The sequence below is a fragment of the Tachyglossus aculeatus genome, chromosome 5, assembly GCF_015852505.1.
Source record: "Tachyglossus aculeatus isolate mTacAcu1 chromosome 5, mTacAcu1.pri, whole genome shotgun sequence".
In the NCBI taxonomy this organism is placed as follows: Eukaryota; Metazoa; Chordata; class Mammalia; order Monotremata; family Tachyglossidae; genus Tachyglossus; species Tachyglossus aculeatus.
Genome location: NC_052070.1, coordinates 55,850,442 through 55,875,135, shown reverse-complemented (window position 1 = coordinate 55,875,135; position 24,694 = coordinate 55,850,442). Strand labels below are relative to the sequence as shown.

General features: G+C 48.7%; 1 protein-coding gene across 1 annotated transcript in view; it reads right to left on the bottom strand.

Annotated features, from left to right (window-relative positions):
- The window catches only part of ARHGEF10L (Rho guanine nucleotide exchange factor 10 like), a 176,320-nt gene that overhangs the window by 45,940 nt on the left and 105,686 nt on the right, over nt 1-24,694 (bottom strand). The window contains 4 exon segments of the mRNA XM_038747301.1: nt 952-1,106; nt 3,925-4,169; nt 4,867-4,953; nt 13,927-14,048. Coding sequence (XP_038603229.1) covers nt 952-1,106; nt 3,925-4,169; nt 4,867-4,953; nt 13,927-14,048 — 609 coding nt within the window.

Sequence of the window (24,694 nt, the reverse complement as noted above, 5' to 3'; positions counted from 1 at the left end):
GGACTCAATTGTCAGCATCATCTTATGGCTGGTTGAAACAGCCTGGCTCATCTGACTCCATCTTGGCAAAGAGATGGGTGGTTCTGTCCCCATGTCTGTGATGGACAGAAGGACAGCACCTTGGCCATCTAATCTGATTAGCCTAAGGCCTAAAGAAGGCAGACAGCTGGCTTAAGGGAAATAGACTAAACTCTGCCTCTTCTCACCTGAGGTCCTTTCAGCTGGAAGCCTTCAAGATAATGTACCAAGGACTTAGTCCAGTGTTCTGCACACACTTATCATTGAGCATTTGGGGAGAACCCTGAGAACCACTGCTGAAGGAATCAGGGTTTGTTTATCCTAATGATACCCAAAGCAAGGATGTTGCCAAGAAGAAGAGTGAAGAAGACAGGGGACATAGAGGAAGGAAGGGGGAGGGAGGTGGGAAAGAAGAAGAAGAGGAGGGGAAGAGAAAAAATGAGAAGGGGAAGGAGGGCATAAGGGGAGGGAAAGAGGGGATGGGAAGGGGAAGAGGTCAGAAGTGTGGAAGTGAAGAGGGGAGGAAGATGAGGGGAGAGAAAGGAAAGGGGGGAAGAAATGGGGAGGGGAAGAAGAGGGGAAGGAGGAAGAGGAAAAGGAAGGGAGAGAAAGAGAATGGGAGGGTCATGGCTATGACTGTGCGGTGGGAGGGGAGAGGAGAAGTGAGGCAGCAGCATTAAGTGCAGGCAGGGTTACTACAGATCTGACACGTTTCTGAACCCAAGGATCATTTGGCCTTGGACTTCCCAGCCCAGTGAGTATTATAAATGGGAGCAATGCCACATTCTCCTGGTAGATCTTTGGGACCACACAACGGGGCAAGGGCGGCCAAGACCTTTACACCCTAACCCCACGTGGAGAGGCCAGAGGGAAAACAGAGCCCCTGGGACAGTGGTAACGGGGCACACGGACATCCCGTGCCTCGATCCTCACCGCTGTTCCTGGGATATGCGGCCACCGTGCCGTCCTGCAGGCCGGCAAACAGGAATCGGGAGCTGTGCCGGAGACACAGGACGGGCCGCAGGCCTGGGCTCTTGAAGGTCACCAAGCACTGGGTCCCCGTGTCCACGCTGCCATAAACCAGGATACTGCGGAGAGAAGGGTGGGAAACAACCATCAGGGTGACAGAGAGGAATCCAAAGAAGGAGGACAACCTGCTGGGCCTGCCTTGCTGGGAGAACTTTGGCAAACTGCTTAACTTCTTAGCACTCGGTGGCACATCTTTAAAATGACCCTCCCTTTTTTACGGTATTTGTTAAGCACCTACTATGTGCCAAGCACTGTACTAAGCTCTTGGGTAATTATGAGCTAATCAAGGTGGACACAGTCCCTTCTCCCACGTGGAGCTAACACTCTTAATCCACATTTTACAGATGAGGGAACTGAGGCACAAAGAAGTTAAGTGACTTGCCCAAGGTCACACAGCAGACAAGTGGCAGAGTGGGGATTAGAACCCAGGACCTTCTGGCTCCCAGGCCTGCGCTCTATCCACTACACCACACTGCTTCTCCCTGCCCGACAGCCTCAAGGAGGAGGGAAATGAAAGATAGGAGAGAGTTGGGGCTTTGGATGAAAGTGAGATATTACTGTTATCGTTAATATTTTCATTGTACTTGTTAAGTATTGTTCTAAACACTGGGTAGATACAAATAGATACAAGTCAGGAAGCAGAGTGGCCTAGCGGAAACAGCATGGGCTGGGAGTCAGAGGTCCTGGGTTCTAATCCTGGCTCCACCACTTGCCTGCTTTGTGACCTTGGGCAAAGCTCTAAACTTCTCTGCGCCTCAGTAACCTCATTTCTAAAGTGGGGATTAAGACTGTGAACCCCATGTGGGACTGTAAGCTTGCTGTGGGTAGAGAATGTGTCTCTTTATTGTTGCACTGTACTCTTCCAAGTGTTTGTGTCCAACCTGATTATCATGTATCTGCCCCTGAGCTTAGTACAGTGTCTGGCACATAGTAAGTACCATAGTAAGTATCAAATACATAGTAAGTACAAATACCATTTTAAAAAAATGTTGATCAGGTCTGACACAGTCCCCTCCCCACATGGGGCTAACAGTATAAATAGGATGGGGGAAACAGGGATTGAATTTCCACTTTACAGATGATGAAACTAAAGCACAGAGAAGGAAAATGACTTGTTCAAGGTTACACAGCAGGCAACTGGCAGAGTCAGGATTAGAATCCAGGTCCTCCTCTGTCTCCAGGCACATGCTCTTTTCACTAAACCACACAGCTCCAAGTGAAAGGGGAGGCCAAAGTCTCTTTGTGCAGATACAGCAATGGAGATTGAGCAGAAACACAGGACTCACATGGTGGAGGAGCTCAAATGAGACCAGACACTCCCTCATTCTCTGATCGTCAGAGCCCCATTCTTCCCTTGAGCCCGCGATACAGTGAAGAAGGGAGAGAGGAGGTAGAAGGCAGTCTAGACAGAAGTGTATGAGAGAGGTGGCAGAGTGGGGGCAATAATGGGCATCCATTTGGTATAGTGCACTGTAGTAGGTGCTTGGGAAAATACAGAATGGCTGACCCTCTGACAGTGGTGATACGTCCATGAAAAGCTGCAATGTTGCCCTCCCTGATTGCCTAGTGGATGGAGCATGGGGCTGGAAGTCAGAAAGACCTGGGCTCTAAACCCAGCTCCACCACTTGTCTGCTGGATTTCCCCCACCTCTAGGCTGTGAGCCTGTTGTGAGCAGGGATTGTCTCTCTTTATTGCTATATTGTACTTTCCAAGCACTTAGTACAGTGCTCTGAACACAGTTAGCACTCAAAAAGTACGACTGAATTGAACTGTGTGATCTTGGGCAAATCATTTCACTTCTCTGTGCCTCAATTCCCTCATCTGTCAAATGGGGATTAAGACTTTGTACCCCATATGAGACAGGGGACTGTTTCCGCCCCGATTATCTTGTAAATATCCCAGTGTTTAGAATGGTTCTGGCACATACTAAGTGCTTTACAAATACCATTATTATTCTACTGTTGGGTAGGGACTGTCTCTATATGTTGCCAACTTGTACTTCCCAAGCGCTTAGTACAGTGCTCTGCACACAGTAAGTGCTCAATAAATATGATTGAATGAATGAATATTACAAACCTTGGGAAAGCACCCACTCAGGGGCCTTCTGCCGCAGCTAGAAAAGACATCCTGAAAATCACTGGGGAAGATGGAGAGGCAACGACTTAATCCCCAGACTCACATGGGTACATGGATGCTCAATATCTACCATGGAAACTTTTGAGAGTATTGAAATTGAGGCCAATATAATAATAATAATAGTGGAATTTATTAAGCACTTACTATGTGCAAAGCACTGTTCTGAGTGCTGGGGGTCAGATTGTCCCACTGGTGGCTCACAGTCAATCTCCATTTTACAGATGAGGTAACTGAGGCACAGAGAATAATAATAATAATAATGACGGCATTTATTAAGCGCTTACTATGTGCAAAGCACTGCTCTAAGCGCTGGGGAGGTTACAAGGTGATCTGTTTGTCCCATTTTAATAATAATAATAATGGCATTTATTAAGCGCTTACTATGTGCAAAGCACTGTTCTGCTGCGGCCCAGAGAAGTGAAGTGACTTGCCCAAAGTCACACAGCTGACAATTGGCGGAGCCGGGATTTGAGCCCACGAACACCGACTCCAAAGCCCGTGCTCTTTCCACTGAGCCATGCTGCTTCTCTATAATATAATACAATAATATTAATTGTATATAATTGTAATATTAAATACAATATAAGAGGGTGAGAGGGTGTGAGGCGGAGAAAGAGGGTGTGATAGGCTGACAGATGTTGGGAGAGGAGGAATAGGGAGGAAGAGACCATTGCAAGACCCCAAGTTCGGAGGCAGCCACCCCTAGAACCCGGTGGGTTGGGGAGGGGAGGTTCTCTCACCTGCCATTGTGAAGGCCCAAACAGATGGTAGGGCGCAATGGGGCAGGGGAATGGTCAGCGGCCACCTTGCCCTCTTCGATCTTCCCCTCCTCCTCCTCCTCTTCCTCCTCCTCGCCCTTCTCGGGAATGTATTCCATGCAGAGCACCGGAGAGGCCACAGGGAAGGACTTCACGGTGCGAGGCGTGGGCCGGTTCAGGGAGAAGATCTCCACCTGGCCCCCTGCGCCCTCCTGCCCGCCCCCGACCTGCAGGGACAGAAGACCCCCAGACAAATCAGCGGAAAAGGACACCCTCCCAGCCCCTGCCACCTGGCTCCAAACGGCCGCCAGGGAGGATGGCACGGTTTCCCCTGTTCTCCCGGCTCAGCTCTGCCATGAGACGGATTCAAATCCTGGCTCCGCCAACTGTCAGCTGTGTGACTTTGGGCAAGTCACTTAACTTCTCTGGGCCTCAGTTTCCTCATCTGTAAAACGGGGATTAAGACTGTGAGCCCCCGGTGGGACAATCTGATCACCTTGTAACCTCCCCAGCACTTAGAACAGTGCTTTGCACGTAGTAAGTGCTTAATAAATGCCATTATTATTATTATTATTATCCGCCAGTGTGGATAGCAGCCTCAGCTGGCCGCCTGGACCCCGTGGACTCAGGTTGGCCAGATACGCCCCAACCCAAACTCCGGGGAGTCCTCAGTTGCTTCCCCCCGTAACCGCTCCCTGACCTTGGAGGAAGCTGGTCTCTGCACCCTGGGTCAGTCTCCCCGGACTAGGAACTCTGATCGGGGAAATAGACCCGATACCCTCCAGCCCAGTCCCACTAACAAATCTGCCTGGACACCACTTTGGGACTGGGGAGAAATAAGAATGTGCCCAAAGTCTAGAAGGAACCAGGCAGTGGCTGCTGACAAGACATGGGGCCCCAACGTCCCCCCAGGAGATGACTTACCCAGAGGTAGCCCTGGGGCAGGGAGGTGCTGACCGCAGAGAAGCCCAGCAGGGAGGAGTGCACAGGGTTGTGGACTAGGGCTCCAAGCTAGTGGGAAGAGAAAGATGGCAGCTGTTGTGTTACTGTGATGAATGAACACAAATACACAAAAACACACACACCCCTGTCCCCACCCACCAAGTGGCTAGTGGATAAAGCATAGGCCTGGGAATCAGAAGGACCTAGGTTCTGGGTCTTGGTCAGAGAAGCAGCGTGGCTCAGTGGAAAGAGCCTGGGCTTGGGACTCAGAGGTCATGGGTTCAAATCCCAGCTCCGCCACTTGTCAGCTGTGTGACTTTGGGCAAATCACTTCACTGCGCCTCAGTTCCCTCATCTGTAAAATGGTGATTAAGACTGTGGGACAACCTGATCACCTTGCATACTCCCCAGAGCTTAGAACAGTGCTTTGCACATAGTAAGCGCTTAACAAATGTGATCATTATTATTATTATTATTATTATCCCTGTATCACCACTTCTTTGCTGTGTGACTTTGGGCAAGTCACTTAACTTCTCTGGGCCTCGCTCACCTCACCTACCAAATGGGGATTAAGAGTGTGCGAGCCCTGTGCCCAACCTGATTAGCTTGTATCTACCCTAGTTTTTAGAATAGTGCTTTGCACATAGTAAGCACTTAACAAGTACCACAATTATTACTCTAGGTTAGGAGATGTGTGTCTGGTTCTCTGGGATGCTGAGGTGAGTTGATCATCATCCTACTTCGTACTGAGTGCTTAGTTCCAGTCTCAATTCTCCCCTCAATCCATCCTGCTAGGGAACAAAAACCGAGACCACCCTATAACCACAGTAAGGTCGGAATTGCTGGACAGCAGCCCAGGGCCCTCTCCTCGCAGGCCCCTGCCCACACTCTTTTTCCAGGCTTGGACTAAACTGTAAGCTCGTTGTGAGCAGGGAACATGTCTACCAACTCATGTTGTATTCTCCCCAAGCATTATGTTGTATTATGTTGTATTCTCCCCAAGCATTTAATACAGTGTTCTGCACAAAGCAAGTATTCGATAAATACCCTTGATTGATTAAGACTAGACCCAGAGAAGCCCGAGAGGGAAGCAAAGGGGCCCCTGGCCTAGGCACCCATTAGTCTAAGTATGGCCTTGGCGTGGCCTAATGGATAGAGTAGACAGAAGTCATGTGGTTTAGTGGAAAGAGCACAGACTTGGGAGTCAGAGGTCATGAGTTCTAATCCCAGCTCCGCCACTTATCAGCTGCGTGATTTGGGCAAGTCACTTAACTTCTCTGGGGCCTCAGTTACCTCATCTGTAAAATGGGATTAAGACGGTGAGCCCCATATGGGACAACCTGATTACCTTGTATCTATCCCAGCACTTAGACTGTGAGCCCACTGTTGGGTAGGGACCGTCTCTATATGTTGCCAACTTGGACTTCCCAAGTCCTTAGTACAGTGCTCTGCACACAGTAAGCGCTCAATAAATATGATTGAATGAATGAATGAACAGTGCTTGGCCCACAGAGAAGCAACGATGGCTTAGTGGAATGAGCACGAGCTTGAGAGACAGAGGTCATGGGTTCTAATACCATTCTAAGCTGAGTAACTTTGGGCAAGTCACTTAACTTCTCTGTGCCTAATTTACCTCATCTGTAAAATGGGGATTAAGACCGTGAGCCCGACGTGGGACAACTTGATTAGCTTGTATCTACCCCAGCGCTTAGAACAGTGCTTTGCACATAGTAAGCACTTACTATAATAATAATAATGATGGTATTTGTTAAGTGCTAAAAACCCCCCATCATTATTAGAGCACAAGCCTGGGAATCAGAAGGACCTGGGTTCTAATCCCAGATCCACCACTTGACTGCTGTGTGACCTTCGTCAAGTCACTTCACTTCTCTGTGCTTCAGTTTCCTAATTGTAAAATGGGGATTCAATGCCTGTTCTCTTTCCTATAAAGACGGTGAGCCCCATGAGGGACAGGAACTTTGTCTGACCTGATTAACTTGTATCTAGTCCAGCGTTTAGAACAGTGCTTGACAAAGAATAAGTGCTTAATGAACATCATTATTATTAGTCCTGATGATAATCATGGCAGTAATAGTAATAACAGCTAAAAAGAAACCTCTTGTATCTTGGCTGCCTGATGGGATCTTTGCTCTTAGTGGGCCAGTCCCATTTCAGGGGTGTCCAGCTCCTGCCTGACTCCTCTGCAGACCCCCTGGATAGGATGCACTCCTTCAAGATGGAGATTGGGTCATTTGACAACTCCCCTCAGCTTAACCAGCTTGGCCTTGGGGGTTCAATGCAGGGACCCTGTGCCTCTAATCAAAGTTCAAGGGCTTCCTTGCACTGTTAGTTGAAGAGACATGCTGATCAGGTCGGGGAGGAGCCTGCAGGTTGGGTCCTCCTTGGGATGGTGGTCTGGTTTGCCTGGGCAGGGCAGCCGTGGCTCGGCCTTGTCCTCCCCACCTCTTCCTAGGCCGGCTGCTGACCGCATGGCTGGCCTGCGTTGCACTCGCCCGACTCACGGAGAAACCGCACAAGTGCTGATCCTAAGCTCTGGGACAGAGATCCTGGGTCCAGAGACCCCAGGGACAGAGACCCCCAGGACAGAGATTCCAGAGAGCTCCATCACAGCAGAGGCAAGGGAATAACGAACCATTTTGTCCCTCAGGGGATCCCCCTGGCCCAGCCCCCTTCCATGGAGACCTACCTCCAGGACATGCCTCTGCCCCTCTCTCCGCCCACCATGATTCATACCCCTTTTAATCAATCAATCAGTCCTATTTATTGAGTGTGTCCTGTGTACAGAGCACTGTACTAAGCCCTTGGGAGAGTACAATACGATAGAGCTGGCAGAAAAGTTCCCTCCCCACAATGAGCTTACAGGCTAGACAGTCTAGTGGACTCCCACTGCTTAGGATTTCTTGGTTCAACTAGTAGTGCGCTAGACTCCCAAAACACCCTTCCCAGTGTGTCTGCTCACTCGCTCTCTCTTGCTCTCTCTGTCTCTTTGTCTTCCCTCTCCCTCTACATACTAGAGTGTAGCATGCTCTTCCCAGCTGGTCTGGAGATGCTAAAATTCCAAAAGGAGGCAGGAAGACAGGCGAGTGCTCAGCTAGGCATCCTGAGAAAATAACGTCAACCACATCCCTAGAGTATGGCATCCCCTGTTGGAATGGGCCTGGCCAACTGTTCTGCTCACTCTCCCTAGTGTCCCCAAGGACCAAGGGGTGGACTGGGATCCGGACAACTGAGTTCTAGTCCTGGCTCCACCCCTGGCTCACCATGTGACCTCAAGCAAGTCAGTTAATGCCCCTCAATTTCTCTACCTATAAAATCATCAATCAATCCAAGGTATTCATTAAGCACTTACGGTGCACAGACCACTGTAATAAGAGTTTGGGGAAGCACAACAGAGTAAATAGATATGAACTCTCCAAGGAACTAGGAAACAAATTCCCATTTGTCTATTCCTACTCACTGAGATGATAGCCCCCTAAAACCACTAATACATTTTTTTAAAAAAAGGACAAACAACATAGTTCTGCATATGCTATGTTTTGAAACTCCATATGTTTCCACTGTTAGACAGAGCATGGGCTTGCTAGGCAGAAAGACCTGTTTCTAATCCTTGCTCCATCACTTGTCAGCTCTGTGACTTTGGGCATGTCACTTAATGGGACTTAAAATGGGAATTAAGGCAGTAAGCCCCACGTGGGACAGGGACTGTGTCCAACCCAATTATCTTGTATCTATTCCAGTAAGTAGTACATCTGGCACATAGTAAGCACTTGAGTGCCACAGATACTATTACTGCTGTTATTATTATGTGAAAGGGCTGTGAGCTTCTCAGAAGGTACCCTATAAACTAAGTTTTTTTTAAATTATTCTTTTTTAAAATTAGATTGTTAAATGGTTACCATGCACCAGACACTGTACAAAGAGCAGGGATAGATACACACTAATCAGATTTGACACGGTCCCTGTCCCACATGGGGCTCACAGTCTTAATTCCCATTTGACAGATGAAGTAACTGACCTAGAGAAGTGAAGTGACTAGTCCAAGGTCACACAGCAGACAGGTGGCAGAGCAGGGATTAGAACCCTGGTCTTCCTGCCTCCCAGACTTACGCTTTTCCCACTAGGCCACACTGCTTCTCTTATAATTACTTCCCCCTCCACTCAATTCTAAGTTCCCCGAGGGCAGGGGCCAGCTGCTTAACTTGTTACTGCACTGTGCCTGGCTCGGGAACACGTGCAGATGGACACTCAATAAATTTCAATTGATATGTTAGATCCAAGTTGTCAGAAGCATCCATCGTATCTGATGTGCTCATTTGAAGCATCTGAGTTGCCTTCAACCTTGGGCCCAAGCTTTCTCTCTCTCGATGGAGGTCCCGCAAGGCAGCCAGTCACCTGGCCAGGCCAAGAGCAGGGCCCCTCGGGGTCAACCCCGGAGAAGACAAGAAGGCAGCCCAGTCCTCCCGATGGCCCATCCGGCCCTGGTGACCGGACCTGATGGCCGGGAATAGACCGTGTCTCCAAGAATCCATCTCCGCTCTCACCCACTCCTCCTCCAGAGAGCCCCTCTGATCTTCTTCCTGTCGCTGAAGGTGCCCAGGTGTGGAGTGAGGATTTTTCACCACTCCTTCTACCTCATCAATGAAGAGCCAGCAGGCCGCAGCTGGCAGGAGTGAGTGGCTCAGCTGATATGGTCTTCCTTCCACCCGCATCCATCAGCCAGAGTTGCAGAGACCAGTTTCCTCCTTGGGCAGGCCAGCTGGAGCATGGAAATCCCTGAGGGTTGTGCCAGACTCAAGGGGCAAGGTGGAACCCTTCAATCCATTGTTGGTGGCAGAGAGGCTGGGGGAGATCTGAAGGGACAGCCAGTACCTTAGGGTGGACATGGAGGTGCCCAAAAGAGCATCTCAATGCTAGAGAAAAGGCACAGAGATACTGCTGACCTGTTACAAAAAGTGCCAGAGCTCTTGACCTAGTCACCTGCTTATTCTCTGAAGATCAAGAGGCCCAGAAATCCCTGTTCCTTTGCTCCATCCTGTCCCTGATGCCACTCAAACCAGTCCGTAGTGGGCATAGTGTTCTGAAGCCCTTTCATGGAGGTTAGGGGTCACGGGGAGGGTTTAGAGGCCGGGGGATCTGAGATTGGCATCAGAGTTAGGAGACCGGGGAACCCCACTGGGTGAGAGCAGAGGAGGAGATGGTTATAGCAGAGCTGGTCCAGGAGAGTTTGGGAGAGAAAAGCCAGCTCTGCAGGAAATGAGACATGGATTCCAGCTGGAGCTCTTATTTGCATTTTCAGACACCGGGCCTCCAACACAACTGCCCAGCCCCAGAGAACTCATCTCTCCAGATCTGAGGAGGGCATGGGGTACCCACCCCTTCTCTGGAGGAAGAATCTGCACCACACGGTCCCATTCGAGCAAGCGGCAGTCTGCATTCCAGCAAAAATCTGCTCTGGTCCAGCAGCTGCTCCCCCCGAGGCTGGTTGAGGAGGGGGGTGAGGAGGAGGGGGCGGGGCTACCACCGATGCAGGGAATGGAATCCAGCACAGCCGGCAGGCCCGCAATGTCGCATCTGTTACAGCTGGTAATTGGACAAAGCCTCAACGTTTAGAAGTCCTAATTCATTCCAATGATGAAGAGCTGATGGGCACGCATCTGGAAGGGAGAAGTCATGGAAACGGGGACCGGAGGATTGCGGGACAGCCTGTGGAGGCACCCCAGTTCCTAGTGGACCTCTGTGCTTCAACTAGCCACTCCTTCAGGGTCGTGGGTCACCTGGGAGAGAAAGGGTCCATGGTGGGTTCTTCTTGCCGCCTGAGCTGTGCGTGCCTTCCTAAGTGAAGTTCAATAAAACTCCAAACGAGGGTGATTTGCAGCCTATCGTTCCCGAGCATGCAGGGTGGCAGATGGCTCCCCAGCTGGGAGATGCCAGCTAATGGAAGATATGTCAAGGAAACCAATGGGACTTGACCCTCACTTGGGCAGGTTGCTCAGCACAGCCTCCCAGTCATTCCATGAGATGTTGATTGAAGATGCTCTGCCATTTTCAGATGATGGCATTTATTAAGTGCTTACTATGTGCAAAGCACTGTTTTAAGCACAGGGGAGGTTAAAAGGTGATCAGGTTATCCCACAGGGGGGCTCACAGTCTTAATCCCCATTTTACAGATGAGGTAACTGAGGCACAGAGAAGCTAAGTGACTTGCCCAAAGTCACACAGCTGACAATTGGCAGAGCCAAGATTTGAACCCATGACCTCCGACTCCAAAGCCCGTGCTCTTTCCATTGAGCCATGCAGCTTTTCAAACCTGGAAACTTTCTGCCTCTGCCCCCAGGCGAGATAGCATTTACTTAAAACCCGGTCTCCTGGCACTGTCGAGCAACCCATTTTGGGGTTTAACAGGGAGAACAGGACCTTCCTTTCTCATGCGACTCTTCTGCCACCCAATCAGGATACCCCATCCCTGATCCCCTCAAGGAAAGCTAGAGCCAACAGAGAAGGAATCGATGGCTGTGTTTCTCCAAAATTTCATCCTCAAGTGCCGACATCCGATTGGTGGTATAGATCTGTGGGCTGTGCCCCTCTGGGGAGCTTGATTCCTTCACCAGCTGGATTTCCTCCTAACGGGAATGAAGGTGAAGAAAACCCATGACCGGTTTGGAAAGCTGAGATGGAACAAGTTCCACTTGTGTGAAAAGGCGGCTGGTCTCCCATCCGGGGTCTGCTGCACACCGCAAGATGAAAGAATTCCTAGCACGAATGAGGGAGAAGTTTGCATTTTCCCCCTGATATTTTCTTCCTAACACTATAAACTGGACCCCTAGGAGGCTGACTCATAGACTTGAACTGCCCTCTGTGGGCTAATGGAGTCAGTAGGATTGATTCTTTGTCGATAAAAACCACAAATTAAAACGTTAATCCATCACACCACCGGGCCTATTGCTGTGGGAAAGAAATTCAACTGCTTGCCCAGAGCCAACGCTAGTACGTCTCTTCCCCGGGATCAGGAAGTCTTCATCACACTAAGCAACCGGAGGCTGGGGTTATCCCTGAGCAACAGTGAAGTGGCAGCGTTCTCCATCACGGGCTGGGCCATGGCACCCAAGGCTGCGGTCACTGTCCATAGACAGGAGGTTCAGCTCAATGCCTCCCTCCGCACAAAACTTCCTTGCTTCTCAGCCTTGGGCCTTTAGGTATTTTGTAGCAAATAATCTTCAAGGTCCATCCTGCCACGGGCCCATCTTGGGAATGTGTCATAGGGGAGGAAGTTCCAAAGAATGGGTTTTCCTTTGCTCAGAGCAAGGACAGCTAAGGAGGGCATCGGAGGGGGGGATAGAGGACACGAGGAATTTCAGCGATCCTGTGAGAAGAAACCCCAGCTCTGTGGAGAGGAGAGGAGAGAAGAAATGCCAACAGAACCGCAGGGGTCGGTTGGCCTGTTCTTCTGTGAGTTCCCACACCCACTGACGGAGAAACAAACAAACCAGTGAGATAGGACAACCATTCCAGGACTCCACACCCCACAGATGGTGGGGCCGCTCTTCCTGGAGGATGGCTATGTTGTTTGCTCCCTGAATTCTCATCAGGAATTCTTCCTGGATTGTCAGGGCATCCTGGTTCCCCATTAAATGGTAAGCTCCTAGAAGGCAAGAACTGTCCCAACCCTCCAATATAGATGCCCAGCCTCTTTGTAGAATATTCTGCACCATGTGGGTGGTCAGTCAAGGCCCAGAGCCTGATAGCTTCAGCATCCAATCCAAATTCACCAAACCAATCTTCTCTGAGACAGTCAAGTTGCAAATGGCGAAAGGAACTCGGCCTGAGCCTAGTGGGACAGTCTATAGGGAAGGCTTGATTTTAATCCCATGTTGCCCTGGACTGGCTGACTTCTCCAGTAGTCCTCTGGGGCCTCCCTAGATTCAATACTAATGATAACATTCAATAAGCGCCTACTTTGTGCCAAAGCACAGTACTTCATGATGGCACAGATCCTAGATAGTTGACCCCTATCCCACATGGGGCTCACAATCGAAGCCAGAATCAGTTAAGGAAGCCTCTGCTAGGAGTCCAGACTCACCTCCATTTTTCTACTGGGTAAACAGAGTTAGAAGACGATGAAGAGAATGTGTCACTCAGCAGTCCTCTAGCCACAGTCAATCAATTGTATTTATTTAGTGCTTATTATGCACAGAGCACTAAGTACTTGGGATCACCACAGATCTTTGTTTCTTGTCTTGACATTGTCCTAGTGCTTTGTTTCATCCCTCCTTATGTGCGTGATACCAGTCCTCCCTCCTACCTACACACACTCTCTTTCTCTTATTTTCATTCAATCATATTTATTGAGTGTTTACTGTGTGCAAAGCACTGTATTAAGCACTTGGGAGAGTACAATATAAAAACAGACACATTTCTACCCACAAAGAGCTCACAGTATAAAGACTGTGAGCCACCAGACTCAGACCTCCTAATTCCTGCCTGGGTGTGCTTTCCCACCACTTGATACTGTGCTCTGCATCCAGAAAGCTCTTAGTAAGTATTATTACTATTATTAGGACAGTGCACGGCACATAGTAAGTGCTTAAATACCATCATCATTATTATTATTATTATTACTGCTATTAGGAATCAACTGGGACTGGATCTCAGATCTCCTCATTCCCTCAAGCACTGTACTAAGTGCTGGGTTTGATACAAGTTAATTGGTTTGGACATAGTCCCTGTCCCACATGGGGATCACAATCTATTCAATCCCCATTTTACAGACAAGGTAACTGAAGCACAGAGAGGTGAAGTGACTCAACCAAGGTCACACAGCAGGAAGCTGGCATAGCCAGAATTAGAACCCAGGTCCTCTGACTTTTTGGCCTCTGCTCTTTCCACTAGGCTGCACTGCTCCTCCACAATCTGCTTCCTCTCTCCTCCCAAGGGCACACGGGATTGCCCTCAGCCTCTCTCTCAGGGGAAGAAGCACCTGCCCCCGTGAACATCTTGCCAAGGAAGGGCAGAGACCCCATTTACCTGGAGGCTGAGGGCTTTGGAAGAAAAGGCATGGAGGCAGCAGACCAGGATCGGACACCAAAACGGAGCTTTGCTTTTCTTGTCTTCATCAGGGCACAGCCAGCCCGGCTGATTCTCCTCTCCTGCAGCAATGGGATAAGGAAGGATTAGTGCCTCAGCCCTGGCCCCTCGTGCCCAGGTCACTGACAAACCCTGGAGAGCCTGCAGCCATACCCAAACACAGGTCCAAAACAGCCACCAATGAGGTGGTGAGTGCAGGCTCTCCCATTAGATTGTAAGCTCCCTGGGGGTAGGTAACCTGTTTTAGCTTCTGCCCTTCTTTTCCCAGGGTTTGGTTAGGTGCATGACAACTAGCGGAAGCTCAATAAATACCATGAATCCAATCACTACCACCACCTACAAGATCAAAACAAGCCTTCTGGCCACCCTTCCTCGTAGCCAGCTACAACCAGGGCTGATTTTAGAAGATACAAAAAGTCACTGTTCTAAGGACTGCTGTCAGATGAGTTCACTGTGGCATTCATTAAGGGCTCACTACATACAAAGTGTTGTACTAAATGCTGGGGGAGATAAAAGATAATCAGGCTGGACACAGTCCCTGCCCTATATGGGGTCGACAGTCTAAGAGGGAGGAGAACAGGGATTGAATCCCCAATTTACAGATGAGAAAACTGAGCCCCAGGTCACACAGAGCCAGGACAAGAACCCTGGTCCTATGACTCTCAGGACTGTCTTCTTTCCACTAGGTCACGGAACAATTTAAAAGCGGCCAGTCCAAGTTGAAAGTGGCACCGGAGGTGAACAGCGACCTGGAAGGGCAAGTGCTGATGCTGGAGCCAAACTGCGGGGTGGTCGGGGGAAGGGTGTTGGGGGAAAATGGAGGGGGGACGCTTCACCTCGGAGAGATGTTTCCCCCGTGGGACAACCTGATCACCTTTTATCCTTCCCAGTGCTTAGAACAGTGCTTTGCACATTGTAAGTGCTTAATAAATGCCATTATTATTATTAGGGTCGGGGGTTCCAACAGGGTCCCTCCTGACAGCATGTTATACTGGACATGCCCAGCCGTAGAATCTTGTACGCACTTTCAATGCGATGCAGTGATCCCCAACAGAGCAGGAAGGGATTGTTGCCCACTTGTACTTCCCAAGCGCACAATCAATCGTATTTATTGAGCGCTTACTGTATGCAGAGCACTGTACTAAGCACTTGGGAAGTACAAGTTGGCAACATATAGAGACAGTCCCTACCCAACAGTGGGCTCACAGTCTAGAAGAGCACGGTAAGCGCTCAATAAATACGACTGAATGAAAGGGAAAGAGGAATCTTTCCCTCTTTGTGCAGACAGATGTCTCAAATCTGCAGCCCAGAACCTCTCTCTGAGCAGTCCGTGACACCTGAGAGCTCCTACCCCAAATCCCCGCCTCGCTCCTCTCCCACGTCACTGCTCCTGAAAATGTCCCTCCCTCCTTCATGCCCACCTGCCAGGATTCTGCCTCCAGCTGCTGAGGAGCCCCCGGGGACCCAGACCCAGCCGCACCAATCTTCTCCCTCGATGAAGACCCTGTTCCCCTGGGGGTTCAGCTGCTCCAGTTGGCCCACTCCATTAAAGCCAAACCTCAGGGCCCGGGCCACAACATTTCACCGGCTCAGGACCCCGGGGAGAGCAGCCTCCCTCCTCAAGGCTATACTGACCTGGGCGCCCGGCCTGCGGAATAAATGGCAGAAGGAAAAAATCCTTGTCACACCTTCCTAGTCTACAGCAGTTGCTCTCTGCGGCAGAAAGGAGCCGGGTCTTAAGTGACTTTAATTTCAAAGGGAGCCCAGCCCGGGGCCAGGATTGGTTTCACCGCAAAAAAAGCAAACTCCCCAAAGCCCTTCGGCAATGCCCTCGGCATCATCCAGAATACAGCTCCTTCTGTGCAAAGGTGGGTGCAAGAGGGGGAGGACTGAGTCACCCAATACATCGAAGGCAAAGAACTGTACCTGCGAGGGGAGTTGGCTGATAGCATGGAAAGTCCTTTCAGTACTGGTAAAAATCCCCACTCTCTTTCTCCAATGTCTTCTGCTGCAATTTCAGGGTTAATGAATGGATTTTTCCTAAGCAAGTTGGTAAATGTCAAACAGCCCATTTCCGGTAAGGTGGAGGTGTCCTGCTCTCTGGATAGAGCTTCTAAGGACAGGCTTGCTGGGGACTGGTGGCGTCGCTTGTGATCAGTTACTCAATCAATGATATTTACTGAGCACTTTCTACGTGCAGAGTACTGTACTAAGGGCTTTGGGAAAGCACAACAGAATTAGCAGACATGTTCCCGGCCCATAAGCTCATTGTAAAAACTCAATAAATATGATTGACTGATGATCGACTATGAGCTTACAGTCTAATGACATCTCCAGAGTTAGGACCAGGAGTGTGGCCTTAATGGAATTTGGAAACCCTAGCCCTCACACTGGCTCCCTAAAAAAACGTGGGCTACCCTGCAGGTCACCAGACAAATGTCTCAAATCTTCTTGGGTAGCTTGACCTTCACAGTAGGTGCCATGAAGGCTTTTTAATGGGCCCTTGAAATGTCCCTCCTTTTCTCCCAGCAACCAAACCTTCCTCCACCTAGTGGAAGGAGTCAGAGGACCTGAGTTCTAATCCCGGCTCTGCTGTGTGACCCTGGGCAATCACTTTGCTTCTCTGGGCCTCAGTTCCCTCATCTGTAAAATGGGGATGAAAAGTGAGCCCTATGTGGGACAGGTATTGTGTTCAACCTAACTTGTATCTACCCCAGTGCTTAGAACGAAGCTTAGTGCATAGTAAGTGCTTAAATATCATAATTATTATTTCCTGGGCCTCAGTTACCTCATATGTAAAATGGGGATTAAAGCTGTGAACCCCATGTGGGACACAAACTGTGTCCCACCTGATTTACTTATATCCACCCCAACGGTTAGTACAGTGCCTGGCACAAAGTGCTTAATAAATACCACAATTTTTATTATCATTATTATTATCTTCACTAAATTGTCTAAGTTTTCAGGTCCCTCATACATGAGTCAATGAGGGTGTGTAAAAATCCTTCCAGTTTCTCGCTGGAGAATAGCTTTGAATGATGACCTACAGAAGAAAACCAGAGGAAAACCCATAAAAATACCAATCACTCAAGCCCTGAGCACTAAGGGCCAAGCCAGCATTATGAGTCATCCCCATTGAGCCAATTCTCAATTTTTTGAGGTCGCCTGGTAGGACACAGCATGAATAACCCTAAACCTCCATCTTCCTCTGCCAAACCAGACGTGCTAGATTATCAACTGCAGACACGGACTGTGTCCTCCACATGTTTCTTGAGATGCTTAGTTCAGTGCTCTACTCAACGAATACCGCTGACCTGGATACTGTTCGTTCTTGGACCGCAATCGGTTTGAGATTTATCCCGTCTTCCTGTCCTTGTCCTCCTTCTGGGGAAGACGCCACCGAACGGTAGACGCACCCAATGGTGAACAGCAGGAAGGTGCAAGAGACCTTTTTTTAATCATATCTGTATAGCACTTACTATGTGCCAGGCACTGTACTAAGAGCTGGGGTAGGTACAAAGTAATCACTTTGGACACAGTCCATGTCCCACATAGGGCTCACAGTCTTAATTCCCATTTTACAGATGAGGTGAGGCACAAAGAAGTGAAGTCACCTAGATAATTGACACTCTGCGCATTCAACAGTTAACCCGTGATCAATCCAATGTCTCCTGAACATCTCCAGACTGTAAGCTCCTTGTGGGCAGGGAATGTGTCTGTTTATTGTTATATTGTACTCTCTCAAGCGCTTAGTACAGTGCTCTGCACCCAGTAAGCATTCAAATACAATTGAATGGATAAAAGAATCTCCCCATTCCACCTCTGCCCCTCCAGGCACATTCAGATACTTCTCTCCTAAAAAGAGCAGTGTCACCAGGTTTCCTGTATCTCTCTGCACCCAACTCAGTAGGGTCACCCCCCTAGGAATGAGACCTCATTCTACCCCACCAAGAAGACTCCAGACAACACCCCCACAGTCCTTCTTCCTGCCAAACTACATCACCCTCACTGTCCCCTGTCTCCAACCCGGCCCTTCTAATTTATCTTTTTTTTTTTATATGATCTGACCTTCTCCCTACAGATGGCGGTTTCACCCGCCTCCAATCTTCAACAGGAAAAGAAATCGGTGACTGTTCCAATCTGTTCGCCACTGTTTCCTGCCCTAAACCATACAGGCTGAGTACAAATTAAAAAGCTGTTGCTACTGAAAATCCACTTGGGATAATTGACATTAAGAGCTGGTTGGAATGGCAAACCTGTGATTTCCAATTGACATTAAGTGGGATTTTATTTAGTGTCAATTGATATTCATTGAGCCCATTCTGCAAAGATTCATTCAAAATGGTGTGGCCCTGGGCTGAGGCACCATTAATAGCAAACTGCTGAAGCTGGTGTTATCCTAGTCCCTCTGAACCATATTCTTTTTCCCAGGACGCTCCCGTGAGGAGCCATCCCTGCTCAGATGGACTCCTGCCAATCACTATCAACGACGATAGGGATGCATCCAAAGAGGTTTGACTTTGGGAGGGTGAAAAGAGGATGGAGAGACCTAAAATCACAGGTTGGACTTCAACAACAATGGCATTTATTGAGCACTTACTATGTGCAGAGCACTGTAATAAGTACTTGGGAGAGTACGCAGTCAGCAGACACGTTCCCTGCCCACAGTGAGCTTACAGTCTTCTTTTTGGCAAGTGGCAAAATAACTTGGACTTTGCTTCAGGTGAGAAATCAGGATGCCTTAATAATAATAACTGTAGCACTTATTAAGCGCTTCATATAGTCCAAGCACTGCACTAAGCATTGGGGTAGATGCAAGATAATCAGATTGGACACAGTCCTTGTCATACATTGAGCTCACAGGCTAGTGGGGATTCCTGGGGTCTGGTCCTAATCCTGGGACTGACTTTCTGCGTGACCCTCAAGAGGTCATTCAACCTCTCTGTGCTTATTTCCTAATCTGTGCAGCGACACTTAATATCTTCTTTCCCGGGTCCTCTGAGCCTCTCTCCCATTATATAATGCGCAGCTCTCCTCCCCCGACTTCTCCGTCCCCCTTCCCCACTCCTCCGCCCCCCTGAGAAAGTCTCTTTCTGTTTTCTTAGTTGCTACTCCAGGGTGAATTACATATGAACCCTCCTAGGCTCTTGAGCCCAAGGGTAGGAAAACCAAATAAAAAATAAAAGAAAATAAAAACAATAAAATCCTGGGTGAATAAAATGCTTTTACACATTTTACTTCTAACAGGTTTATATATTTCCCCCCCTCCCACCAGGCAGTGCAGATAAAAACAAACCGGAAAAATAAAAGAAACAAATTATTCAAGCCCCGGGGGAACCCAAGCATTCAAATAAGATTTCAAATGAATTTCCTTCCATTAAAACTTTTGCTGCAGCTAAACGGAATGATGATAAGGAAGCGGAACATCTTCAGAGGAATTCTGGAGGACGTGCGGCTGTCAGAGCTAGAATGGCTTTCTGTTCTTCCTGTTCTTCAAATCCAGGGCTCCCAATGATGGGAAAAGGAATTCTTTTCAGCAGGCCTGCCATCAGGGAAGGGGAGTGTGGAGCGGGAATATCTCCCAAGGCCCTTCTGGTCCCCCATCACCCTCAACATCAGGCAGAACCGATAACACCAGGCACGTCCCTCGCTCCACACTCTCATTCATTCATTCAATCGTATTTATTGAGCGCTTACTGTGTGCAAAGCACTGTACTAAGCGCTTGGGAAGTCCAAGTCAGCAACATAGAGAGACGTCCCCTGCCCAACAACGGGCTTTAGAAGGGGGAGACAGCAAAACAAGTAGAACAGTATTCATTCATTCAGTCGTGTTTATTAAGTGCTTACTGTGTGCAGAGCACTGTACTAAGCGCTTGGAAACTCCAAGTAGGCAACATATAGAGACTGTCCTTACCCAACAACGAGCTCTTAGAAAGGGGAGACAGACAGCAAAACAAGTAGACCAGTATTCATTCATTCACTCGAATTTACTGAGCGCTGTGTGCAGAGCACTGTACTAAGCGCTTGGGAAGTCCAAGTCGGCAACATATAGAGACCGTCCCTACCCAACAACGGGCTCCCAGTCTAGAAGGGGGAGACAGACAACTAAACGAAACATGGAGACAGGGGTCAAAATCGTCAGAACAAATAGAGAAGGGTGAACAGTGCTTTGCACATAGTAAGCGCTCAATAGGAAGGCCCAGGTGCTAAGAGTCCCACAGTGGCCAAGGCCAGGGCATAGGCCTGGATCCCGCTTGGGGAAGCAGTGGGTTTTTTAAATTTGGTTTATATGGGTTTTTTTGTTGTCTGTCACCCCCTTCTAGACTGTGAGCCCGCTGTTGGGTAGGGACCATCTCTATATGTTGCCAACTTGTACTTCCCAAGTGCTTAGTACAGTGCTCTGCACACAATAAGCGCTCAATAAATACGATTGAATGAATGAATGAATGAAGACAGGACTGGGAATCAGAGGACCTGGATTCTAATTCCACCTATGCCACTTGCCTGCTGCTGTGGCCTTGAGCAAGTCAATTCACTTCTCTGGGCCTTGGTTTCCTCAGCTGCGCAATGTAAGCTCATTGTGGGCAGGGGATATATCTGTTTATTATTATAGTGTACTCTCCCAAGAGTTTAGCACAGTATTTTGCACAAAGAAAGTGCTCAATAAATATGACTGAAAGAATGAATACCAGTCCTCACCGCTAATTAGACTGTGAGCCCCATGTGGGACAGGGATCATTTCTAACCTGATGATCTGGTACCTATCCTGGCACTTATTATGCACCAAACACTTTACTAAGCTTGAACAAATTACCGTGATGATCATTATTGCTTTAACACAGCTTTCAGGGGCCCCAGACTTGGCAAGAGGCAATAAGTAAGGCCAAGTCAGAGATAATAATAATAATAATAATGATGGCATTTAAGTGCTTACTATGTGCAAAGCACTGTTCTAAGCGCTGGGGGATACAATGGGATCAAGTTGTCCCACGTGGGGCTCACAGTCTTAATCATTTTGCAGATGAGGTAACTGAGGCTCAGAGAAGTTAAGTGACTTGCCCAAGGTCACACAGCAGACGTGGTGGAGCCGGGATTCGAACCCATGACCTCTGACTCCAAAGCCCGTGCTCTTTCCACTGAGCCACGCTGCTTCTCTGGGGGGGCAGATGGGGGGCAGAAAGTAGGGCGGGGGCGGCGGGGGTTAGGTCTAATTCCAGCTCTACCATTTTCCTGCTGTATGACCTTGGCTAAGGCACTTAATTTCTCTGTGACTCATTTTCTTCAACTGTAAAATGGGGATTCAACGCCTGTCCTTCCTCCTACTTAGGCTGTGAGTCCCATGTTGGGCAGGGACTGTGCCCAACCTGATTAAATTGTATCTGCCCCAGTGTTTGGAAAAGTGCTTGACATATAGTAGATGCTTAGTACCACAAAAAATAAATAAAAAACAAGTACAAGCAGTCATCCCCTCTGATCCACCCACTGTCAGGAAGCAGCATGGCATAGTGGATAGAGCACAGGTATGGGAGTCAGAGGTCATGGGTTCTAATTCTGGCTCCAGCACTTGTCTGCTGTGTGACCTTGAGCGAGTCACTTCCCTTTCATTCATTCAATCGTATTTATTGAGAGCTTACTGTGTGCAGAGCACTTTACTAAGAGCTTGGGAAGTACAAGTTGGCAACATATAGAGATGGTCCCTACCCAACAATGGGCTCACAGTTTAGAACGCTTCTCTAGGTCTCTCTTACTTCATCTGTAAAATGGGGACTGAGACTGGAAGCTCCATTCATTTATTAATTCAATCATTGTTATTGAGTGCTTACTGTGTGCAAAGCACCGTATTAAGCACTTGGGAGAGTACATTACAACAACAGACACATGGGAAAGAGACTGGGTCCAACTCGATTTGTTTGTATCCACCACAGGGTTTAGTACAGTGCCTGGCACAACGTAAGTGCTTAAAAATACTATCATCGTTGTATAATAATAATAATGGTATTTGTTAAGTACTTACTATGTACCAAGCACTGTTCTAAGCACTGGGGTAGATACAAGGGAATTAGGTTGTCCCATGTGGTGCTTACAGTCTTAATCCCTATTTTACAGATGAGGTAACTGAGGCACAGAGAAGTTCATTCATTCATTCAATCGTATTTATTGAGCGCTTACTGTGTGCAGAGCACTGTACTAAGCTCTTGGGAAGTACAAGTTGGCAACACATAGAGATGGTCCCTACCCAACAGCAGGCTCACAGTCTAGAAGGGGGAGAGACAACAAAACATATTAACAAAATAAAATAAATAGAATAAATATGTACAAGTAAAATAAATAAATAGAATAATAAATATGTACAAACATATATACAGGTGTGGTGGGGAGGAGAAGGAGGTAAGGCCGGGGGGATGGGGAGGGGGAGGAGGGGGAGGAGGGGGAGAGGAAGGAGGGGGCTCAGTCTGGGATAAAGAGGTGACAGAGAGGTGAAAGATGAGAGAAGAGAGATGAGAGATACAGAGCAGAGAGATGGAGAGAGACAAAGAGGGAAGGAAGAGATGAAACAGAAGAGAGAAGAGAGACAGAGAGGGAGGAAAGATGGAGGGGGAAGAGATGAAGAGGTGAGAGAGGTGAAAGATGAGAGAAGAGATGAGAGATGGCAAGCAGAGAGATGAAGAGAGACAATCACATAGCTGAGAAGTGGCAGAGCTGGGATTAGAACCCACTACCTTTAACTTCCAAGCCTGTGCTCTTTCCACTAAGCCACGCTGCTTCTCATTATTATTATTATTATTATTAGGATCAAAAGTACTGAATTCAGTATAGATTACCAGCTCAGAAGGAGCCTGAAGACATTACCATGGATGATAGCAACGGAACTTATGATCCCTTTCAGGTGGCGGAACAAGTCTTAAGGGCCACTCCAGGGAGGAGACCAGCTGCCCAACAGTTCTGCGGTCCTTCTGGCTCCGGTTCCAGATCAATTCTTTCCATCTCTCTGCCTCTCCAATGCTCCTCAACCTGATCACCCAGAAGGAGAGAAGCGCTGGAGGAGGGAAGGACTGCCCACACTCCCCTACACAGTTCCACACAGAATTTGTTTTTTTCCCCTCTCACCCTATCACTGAGCTCTGCTCTTATCTGCAGTATTTCCCCATCATCATCATCATCAATCGTATTTATTGAGCGCTTACCATGTGCAGATCACTGTACTAAGCGCTTGGGAAGTACAAATTGGCAACATATGGAGACAGTCCCTACCCAAAGGTGGGCTCACAGTCTAAAAGGGGGAGACCGAGAACAAAACCAAACATACTAACGAAATAAAATAAATAGAATAGATATGTACACGTAAAATAAATAAATAGAGTAATAAATATGTACAAACATATATACATATATACAGGTGCTGTGGGGAAGGGAAGGAGGTAAGATGGGGGGGATGGAGAGGGGGACGAGGGGGAGAGGAACCCCACTCCACGAACCTCTCTCCCAGCCCCACCATACACCACAGCCCCTGCACCTTTACTCACACTCATCATCACCATTAATAGTATTTATTGAGCGCTTACTACGTGCCGAACACTGCACCAAGAGCTTGGGAGAGTACAATACAACAAAGTTGGCGGACGCATTTCCCGCCCACGACGAGCTTACAGCCTTAAGGGGAAAAGAGACAGGAATAAAATAGTTTGTAATATATAATTTAAAGATATGTACATTAAGTGCTGTAGGGTTGAGGGTGGGGTGAATATTAAGTGCCCAGAGGTCACAGATCTAAGTGTAAAGATGATGCAGAAAGGACAGGGAGCTAGGGAAAAGAAGGCTTAATCGGGAAAGGCTCTTTGGAGGAGATGTGACCTTAATAAGGCTTTGAAGATGGAGAGAGTGGTGATCTGGTGTATATGGAGGGGGTGGGAGTTCCAGGCTAGTTGGAGGACAAGGGAAAGGGGTCAGCAGCGAGTTAGATGAGATGAGACTGAATTCCTTATCTTCCCTCCCAAACCCTGCCCTCTCCCAGACTTTCCCATCACTGTTGACGGCACTACCATCCTTCCCATCTCACAAGCCCGCAACCTGGGTGTCATCTTCGACTCTGCTCTCTCATTCACCCCTCACATCCAATCCATCACCAAAAACTGCCGGTCTCACCTCCACAACATCACCAAGATCCGCCCTTTCCTCGCCAAACTGCTAGCTGTTCATTCAATCTCTCATCCTATCCCGACTGGATTACTGCCTCAGCCTCCTCTCTGATCTGCCATCCTCCTGTCTCTCCTCACTTCAATCTATACTTCACGCTGCTGCCTGGATCATCTTTGTGCAGAAACAATCTAGGCATGTTACTCCCCTCCTCAAATATCTCCAGTGGCTACCAATCAACCTACGCATCAGGCAAAAACTCCTCACTCTCGGCTTCAAGGCTGTCCATCACCTCACCCCCTCCTACCTCACTTCCCTTCTTTCCTTCTCCAGCCCAGCCCGCACCCTCCGCTCCTCTGCCGTTAACCTCCTCACCGTGCCTCGTTCTCGCCTGTCCCGCCATTGACCCCCGGCCCACGTCCTCCCCCTGGCCTGGAATGCCCTCCCTCCGCACATCCACCAAGCTAGCTCTCTTCCTCCCTTCAAAGCCCTACTGAGAGCTCACCTCCTCCAGGAGGCCTTCCCACACTGAACCCCCTCCCCATCCCCCCCGCCCTACCTCCTTCCCCTCCCC